This window comes from Medicago sativa, chromosome 3, assembly GCF_051527215.1.
Source record: "Medicago sativa cultivar Bolivia chromosome 3, Bolivia_mono, whole genome shotgun sequence".
Lineage (NCBI taxonomy): Eukaryota > Viridiplantae > Streptophyta > Magnoliopsida > Fabales > Fabaceae > Medicago > Medicago sativa.
Genome location: NC_140751.1, coordinates 34838620 through 34847266, shown reverse-complemented (window position 1 = coordinate 34847266; position 8647 = coordinate 34838620). Strand labels below are relative to the sequence as shown.

The 8647-nt window shown below is 39.3% G+C and overlaps 2 protein-coding genes across 2 annotated transcripts; both read right to left on the bottom strand.

Annotated features, from left to right (window-relative positions):
• Positions 1-439: 439 nt before the first annotated feature.
• On the bottom strand, positions 440-3581 carry LOC146937315 (uncharacterized). Its single transcript, XM_085749392.1, has 4 exons — positions 3098-3581; positions 1202-1225; positions 582-643; positions 440-490 (listed from the first exon to the last, which is right to left on the bottom strand). Exons 1-4 carry the CDS (start codon positions 3579-3581, stop codon positions 440-442), a joined length of 621 nt encoding a protein of 206 aa, XP_085605518.1.
• A 2105-nt stretch (positions 3582-5686) lies between these two features.
• On the bottom strand, positions 5687-7066 carry LOC146937314 (uncharacterized). Its single transcript, XM_085749391.1, has one exon. The coding sequence runs from the start codon at positions 7064-7066 to the stop codon at positions 5687-5689; it is 1380 nt and encodes a 459-aa protein (XP_085605517.1).
• Positions 7067-8647: the final 1581 nt, after the last annotated feature.

Genomic DNA, 8647 nt, shown 5'->3' with positions numbered 1-8647 from the left:
CACATTTGAAATAACAATCATTGTAAATGAAATATGAAAATTCTAAGAGCAACACGAGGAAGGAACCTACACTCTAATAAGGATCCGCGTCCTCTAAAAGCATTTGGATCGTCTAAAGTGTACAACTCAAATTAAAGAGTTAAATTGAATAATTTCGTTGATTGATAAACAAGTTAATAATTGATATTATATATATACATGTCCACAACTATTATGGGTGATTGTAATAAAATCTTATATGTTACGCGCTTAAGCTATAAGCGTTTCATTATTGTTTTTCCAAACACTTCCACATAAACTGCAAAAGGTGCTTAAAGCACAAAAGTCACCGTATATTTCCTAGATTTAGAAATACAATTAAATTTTATGAGTATGGATCCTCTACGACAAACATCAGCACTCCGCCGCTAAGTAGGTACTGTGAAATCAACTATGACAGTTAATTGTTGCACATCATAGTTGCTAAAGAAATTATCTCCTTTTCCCAATTCTGTAATAACAACATAAGACATAAATGATAGTCGCATATCAGAGTGAGTTTAAAAGAGTAATGTTAATAGCTATCAAAAGGAAACCTATACCCGTGATGTCACTGCATCCGTCTTGGTTGCAATTACGCAATCACCCAAGGCCTCTGGGTTATCTGCAAATAGGCCAAAGAATAAAAAATTAAGACAGGGCCAAAAATCTGATAGATGAAGTAGTATACATACAGTCCCAAAATACAAACAACTGCAGTTGTAAATAAAAATAATAATCAATCATCGTAAAGGCAGACCTTATCATCAAGTGATAGCAATGAATCAAACAGATTAAAAACATATGACCAAAATTAATAAACAAAAAACAGAAAAAACAGGATTCATCAAGTATATTATACGTGCAAACACAATCAAATCGAGACAACAAGAATTCCTTACACAATCTGTAACACCCGTATTTGAAATTATCTAGAATAATCAAATGAGCGTTATAGGATGATATTGGATACATTAATTATACAATACAGGAACGACTTTAAGTCGAAAGTTAAGATACAAAGATTCCGAGTCATATGTTACATTATTACACACCAAAGTTTTTGCTTCATAATACTAGTTACGAAGTCTAACAACATAACTTAAATAATATAACATATGCATCCTTAATTCGACTCCTCTTGATTTCTGCATACTCGATCAATCCAAAGCTTTTTCCTTACCTTTTCTTTGAGCAACCTGTGATCCTGAACAAATAAGGAGTTGGATGAGACATAATGCCTCAGTGAGTTCTATCTAGTCTAGGCTAGTGATAACCTTGGGGGAAAACTTATGGTCATCACGTGTCTAAATTACAACCTGCCGGTTGATTATACGTGTGTGGATTCTCTTATCTAGACGGTAGTGCATGCTATTCGTCATAGATTCTTATGATCCTACTAAAGGTGTTGCTGCTCTAAACATGTCATGGCGATCAAGGGAAAAGTCTAAAATTGATATATCAAGATACACACTAAGTATCAAGAACTATCTTCATGACACATCTCTAAGTCGGACGACTAAGTAAAACCTAACTCGTCATCGACATGCTTTCTTTACTTGATTCTAAACTTGTACATATTAAATCATATCTTAATTCATTCACAAGCATAATACATGTCCATATATTAGGTTAGAAGTTAGCGTTGAACAATCAAGATTAACCGAATACATTTTACAGATTAGTTCCGAGTGGAGTAACCCTGGAAGTTCATCCCTTACTACCGGTAAATTGCCTAGCAAAGGCGTACCGGACTCCCTTAGTGAACGTGCGGGTCCCTTACGGCTCACCCCATTCCCCTTGGAGAACCTTTTGTACCCAACCTTGGAAGGTATACAAAAGACACGACGCCTTTACTTTCTTAATGGTCTTGACCATATACGATTCTTGTCTTAGCTTACTTGCTTAAATCTCTTGTGATTAAGATATAAAACCGTCACTTCTAGCATAAACAATTCTATGCAAAACTATCTAGCTTCTCGACAAACTATGTCGAGTCTCTATGTTCATTCCCATTCTTAATATATATAATTCGCTACCCGATTATGAATCTTTAACTTCTCTCGTATGCCTTACCTTGTTATACCAATTAAATACTTGCTTCTCGCTTAAGAAATCATTTTAAAACCTATGCCTTGGAGTCTTGATTTGAGGGGTTGTTGTAAAAAGATCGCTTAAAGAAAACCGCTCGCGAAACGCCCGAACCACCCATGACGAGCAAAACAATGAGGTTCCCCCACTGTCTGCTCGCCATGGCGAGTAAAGTTGTGTGGGAGGCGAGCTCCTACTCGCCACTACGAGTTGGGGGCGAGCAAATCCCCAGTTCTGGAGGTCTAGCTCGCCTCGCGAGCTCTCTGCTCGCCGTGGTGAGTTATGACAGTCCAGGACTGTCAAAAATGGTGTTTTTCACTCAAAAACCTCAAATCCAAGCACCCCAAAGCTTATGATGACTCTAGTGATCATTTAGAACCTGAAAAACAGTCATTAAGCAAGTATTCACTAGTATAATGGTACAAGACATAAAAAGGGGTAACTTTCTTTATGAATAAACCCTAGAAATATATGTAGTTTTCTTGCAAGCTTATCACACATGTTCCCATGGTTGGAACTAACTAAGAACTCACCTTTGATGTTTTGAAAATAGACTCACAAGCTCAAGCTCTTGAAGACAAAGTCCTAATGGCAAAACCCTAGTTGGGAGAGAAGTGTGTTGGAGAAGCTTGCTTCCAATTCTTTACCAACACCCTTAGCAAAACCTTGCTTAGTTCTAACTTATGGAAGATTGAATGAAGATTGGATGATATTGTGTGAAGATTTTGAGTAGAGGGAAGTAGAGAAGAGAAAATTCTTAGAGAGAAGGGAGAGCAAAAGTTGTAACCCTAGAGAGAGAGTGGAAAGAAAGTTGTGAAGATTTGTGGTCCTAAACCACATAAAATAGCTTCTCCACGTGAAAAGTCTAAAACGCCCCTTAACTCACTCGTTGGCATTTTATCGCTCCAATTAATACATCAGTCTTTAAAAGCGGGATGTTACAATCTACCCCCCTTAAAAAATTTCGTCCTCGAAATTTAGAGCATACCTGAAAACAAATGTGGATACTGATCAAACATCTCTGATTCAAGTTCCCATGTAGCCTCACCATCTGGCGAACCCTTCCATAACACTTTCAATATAGGAATCTCTTTGTTCCTGAGAGATTTGACATCTCGGTCAATTATTCTTTTTGGTTCTGGCTTAAAAGTCAAATCCAATCTCAATTCTATGGAATCTAACTCAATTGGCTGAAAAGGATCTGGAATGTACTTCTTCAATTGAGATACATGAAACACATCATATAATCCCGACATAGCTGGAGGTAAAGCTAGCTGGTAAGCCACTGGTCCGATACGCTTGAGTATCATAAACGGTCCTACATATCTAGGACACAACTTCTTGGTTCTGAAAACACCTCTCAAACCCAGTTTAGGTGTAACCTTCAGGAACACATGATCACCTTCTTCGAACTCTAAAGGTCTTCGCCTATTGTCCGCATAACTTTTCTGACGACTCTGTGCTATTCTCATATTCTCTTGTATTGACTTAATCTTCAAAGTCGTTTCTTGAATAATCTCTGGTCCAATTATGCTCTTATCTCCAACCTCTGCCCAACATAGAGGGGTTCTTCATTTCCTACCATACAACGCTTCATATGGTGCCATTCCGATACTCGAATGATAACTATTGTTGTAGGAAAATTCTATCAGAGGTAAGTGATGGTTCCAACTCCCTCCATCTTCTACAACACAAGCACGTAACATGTCTTCTAAAGTTTGGATAGTCCTCTCTGGCTGTCTATCCCTTTGCGGATGATGCGACGTGCTCAACTTCAAACGAGTTCCTAAGGCCCTTTGAAAGGCCCTCCAAAAGTGCGAAGTGAAGATAGGATCTCTATCCGACACAATACTCACCGGAACCCCGTGTAGCTTGACGATTTCTGAAATGAACAGTTCAGCATACTGAGATGCTTTGTAGGTAGTTTTAACTGGTAAGAAATGAGCTGACTTAGTTAACCTATCTACAATCACCATATTGAGTCTTGACCTCTCTGAGTACGAGGTAAACCTCCTACAAAGTCCATAGTAATGTGTTCCCATCTCCACTTGGGAATCTCCAATGGTTGTAGCATACCAGCTGGTCTCTGATGTTCTATTTTGACTTGTTGACAAACAATACATCTTGCTACAAATTCAGCAATATCCGTCTTCATGCCAGGCCACCAGTACTCCCTCTTTAAATCTTGATACATCTTGGTAGCACCAGGATGAATTGAAAAACTACTCTTATGCGCCTCATCCAAAATCAATCTTCTAAGCTCTTGATCATTTGGAACACATAACCTTCCTTCAAACAATATTGCTCCATCCGAAGCCATAGAGAATTCTGGGTGAACACTCCTTCTCTGAAGTTCTATGTCAACAATCTGAGCCTGTATAATTCTTGACCGTAAATCGCATGAAACTTCCAATCAGTGCAACCAAATACCGTAATCATCTTCTGTGACTCCAAGATTAAGGTCTCGAACCTTCTCATACATGTTACAAGTGTGCATTAAGACTTCAGCTTGAGCTAAGGCCTTACGACTCAAAGCATCTGCCACCACATTGGCCTTTCCTGGATGATATTTCAAATCAAAGTCAAAATCTTTTAAATATTCAATCCAACGTCGTTGCCTCATATTCAAATCTCTTTGATCAAACAAGTACTTTAGGCTCTTATGGTCACTAAACAATTCAAAGTGTGCTCCATACAAATGATGCCTCCATATCTTCAAAACGAAAATTATGGCTGCTAACTCCAAGTCATGAGTAGGATAATTTCCTTCATGCGTCTTGAGTTGTCTAGATGCATAAGCTATCACATTATTTTCCGGCATAAGTACACCACCAAGTCCCTTAGACGATGCATCACAAAACACAACATATTTCTTCTCCGGGTCGGGTATGGTTAGAACTGGTGCCTGTGTCAACTTCTTCTTCAGAGTCCTAAAACTTTTCTCACATTCTTCATCCCACACAAAAGGTACATCCTTCCTTGTGAGTCGGGTTAATGGCAAAGCGATTTGGGAAAACTTCATGATGAATCGCCGGTAATATCCAGCTAACCCCAAAATGCTTCGAACCTCTGAAACATTCTTTGGTCTAGTCCAATTTTGAACAGCTTCTACTTTCGACTAATCAACTGCTACTCCTCCTTGAGAAATAACATGACCCAGGAACTTAACTTCTGACAACCAAAACTCACACTTGCTAAACTTTGCATAAAGTTGTTTCTCTCGGAGAACATTCAACACTGTTCTCAGATGTTGAGCATGCTCTCGTGGATTCTTAGAATAAATCAATATGTCATCAATGAAAATAATGAAAAATTGATCCAAATACGGTTGAAAGATCCGGTTCATATAATCCATAAAAACATGCTGGAGCATTGGATACACCAAAAGGCATAACTAAAAATTCATAGTGTCCGTAACGCGTTCTGAAAGCCGTTTTAGACACATCCGAAGATTTGATGCGTATCTGATGATATCTAGATCTAAGGTCAATCTTTGAGAATACGGACGCTCCTTTAAGCTGATCAAGTAGATCATCAATCCTTGGCCATGGGTACTTATTCTTGATGGTTACCTTATTCAACTGCAATAATCAATACACAGTCTCATGCTACCATCTTTCTTCTTGACTAACAACACCGGTGCACCCCAAGGAGATACACTAGGCCTGATGAAATGCTTCTGTATAAGCTCTTCTAGCTGAGACTTTAGTTCCTTAAGCTCCAAAGGAGACATTCTATAAGGCGCTACCGACACCGGCTCCGCTCCTGGAATCAGATCAATTGAAAACTCAATTTCCCTTTCTGGTGGTAAATTTGTGATATCGGCCGGAAAGACATCCAGGTACTCACTGACAATCGGAATATCATTTGGACGTATATCTGTCTCTGAAGTCACGGTGAGCATGACATAAAAACCCTTATCTTGAGCACAAATAAATTGAGCCATTAGATATGTGTGTTTTAATAATTCTGATAAAGCCACTCCTTCCACCGTGTTAGTAGTTGGCATGCAAATACTCTTCTCTGCACACCCTCTATCTACATGATTCGCCGACAACCAATCCATACCTAAGATCACATCAAGTTGCTTCATCGGAAGAGATACCAAGTCTATATAATAAGTCTTACTAGATACGGTGATAGGACAATTCTCACAAACATAATTCGCTACAATTTCTCCATTGGTGGCCGTAGTTACCATCATAGGGGGATTTAATAACGAAACAGATAACTGAAGAGCTTCAACACATTGGAAAGAAATGAAAGAACAGGATGCTCCACAATCAAATAAAACATTAATAGGATTTCGGCCAAGAAAACTCGTACCACCAATTAAATCTTCATTAGCTTGTGCCTTCTTGCCATCCAATGAGTACACCCTTCCTCTGTTCATTGTGGTACCTACGCCTTTGCCCTTGTTCTTCCTAGTGGGACAATCTACCATAAAGTGCCCTCTCTGGCCACAAGCATAACATGAATCATCTCCCATTTTGCATGGCCCAGCACGAGTCCTTCCACATTTACTGCAAGTAACAAAAGAGTTGGATGAACCCATCTGTCTTCCCTTCTGAGGAGACCCCTTCTGAGGAGACCCTCTTGGCTTCAACTTATCATGATGCCTATCAACAAAATTGCCTCTTCTTCTATCAAAAGACGTGGTACCCTCTCTGACAGCTTTATCATAACCTCTCTCAGCCTCCAAACTATTATGCACCATCTCATCGAAATTTGTTAACCTTTGTTGACTGACTACCGCATAGAGTTCACCTCTCAAAGCATGCTTATATTGGTTAACTTTCCACATCTCATTACCCGCATACTCATGGTGAGTAGAGTAATAAGATAATTCCTCAAACTTCTTTGTGAAATCTGTCACCGACATTTGACCCTGTTTCAATTGAAGAAATTCTTGCTCCTTCCTGACCTTGAACGACAAAGGAATATATTTCTCTTTCATCACTTGCTTAAAGTTCTCCCAATTCACTGGCATTCCATTTGTCACCATCCTGCGTCGAGCAGTTTCCGACCAATCCTGTGCTGCACCTCGGTTGATTAGTTGCATAAACTACCTTCTGTTCCTCGGTACAATTGGCCATAAGAAAAATCTTCTCTAAATGCTTGACCCACCTCTTAGCTTCAGGCGGCTCCCCACTACCGTCAAACTCTGGAGGATGGTTCCGATTGAATTCTCGGAATGCTGGATTCCCCACAATTGGAGCTGGTGGATGCGGTTGATGCAATCCCGGACCTTGTTGCATAGTTGCAGCTCATTTCTGCTGGGACTGTGCGTTCTGCTGGATCTGTTGTTGCATCATCTGCATCATCTGCTGATTCTGCTGCATCATATGTGCCCACATCTGAGCATCAGGGTTAACATTTTGATTGGCTCTTGGCCGACCTCGTCCTCTTTGTGCTCCAGACATTCTCGCTCAAACTGTCATATTTAAGTCAAAGTGATCAATTTCAACCAAATATAACAATGAGGACAACATCCTAAACTCAAAAGAACAACTACTTGGATTGTAATATTAATGACCCAAGGCACGATCTGAAACGACCTGCTCTGATACCAATTGTAACACCTGTATTTGAAATTATCTAGAATAATCAAATGAGCGTTATAGGATGATATTGGATACATTAATTATACAATACAGGAACGACTTTAAGTCGAAAGTTAAGATACAAAGATTCCGAGTCATATGTTACATTATTACACACCAAAGTTTTTGCTTCATAATACTAGTTACGAAGTCTAACAACATAACTTAAATAATATAACATATGCATCCTTAATTCGACTCCTCTTGATTTCTGCATACTCGATCAATCCAAAGCTTTTTCCTTACCTTTTCTTTGAGCAACCTGTGATCCTGAACAAATAAGGAGTTGGATGAGACATAATGCCTCAGTGAGTTCTATCTAGTCTAGGCTAGTGATAACCTTGGGGGAAAACTTATGGTCATCACGTGTCTAAATTACAACCTGCCGGTTGATTATACGTGTGTGGATTCTCTTATCTAGACGGTAGTGCATGCTATTCGTCATAAATTCTTACGATCCTACTAAAGGTCTTGCTGCTCTAAACATGTCATGGCGATCAAGGGAAAAGTCTAAAATTGCTATATCAGGATACGCACTAAGTATCAAGAACTATCTTCATGACACATCTCTAAGTCGGATGACTAAGTAAAACCTGACTCGTCATCGACATACTTTCTTTACTTGATTCTAAACTTGTACATATTAAATCATATCTTAATTAATTCACAAGCACAATACATGTCCATATATTAGGTTGGAAGTTAGCGTTGAACAATCAAGATTAACCGAATACATTTTACGGATTAGTTCCGAGTGGAGTAACCCCGGAAGTTCATCCCTTACTACCGGTAAATTGCCTAGCAAAGGCGTACCGGACTCCCTTAGTGAACGTGCGGGTCCCTTACGGCTCACCCCATTCCCCTTGGAGAACCTTTTGTACCCAACCTTGGAAGGAATACAAAAGACACGACACCTTTACTTTCTTAATGGTCTT

What these genes read in the sequence shown, in the direction of transcription:
- LOC146937314 (XM_085749391.1), bottom strand. Translation starts at nt 7,066, where the DNA reads ATGAAAGAGAAATATATTCCTTTGTCGTTCAAGGTCAGGAAGGAGCAA.
- LOC146937315 (XM_085749392.1), bottom strand. Translation starts at nt 3,581, where the DNA reads ATGAGAATAGCACAGAGTCGTCAGAAAAGTTATGCGGACAATAGGCGA. An exon ending in GTATCCACATTTGTTTTCAG is followed by an intron (nt 1,226 to 3,097) that starts GTATGCTCTAAA and finishes TTATTTGTTCAG; the next exon opens with GATCACAGGTTGCTCAAAGA. An exon ending in CGGATGCAGTGACATCACGG is followed by an intron (nt 491 to 581) that starts GTATAGGTTTCC and finishes TTGTTATTACAG; the next exon opens with AATTGGGAAAAGGAGATAAT.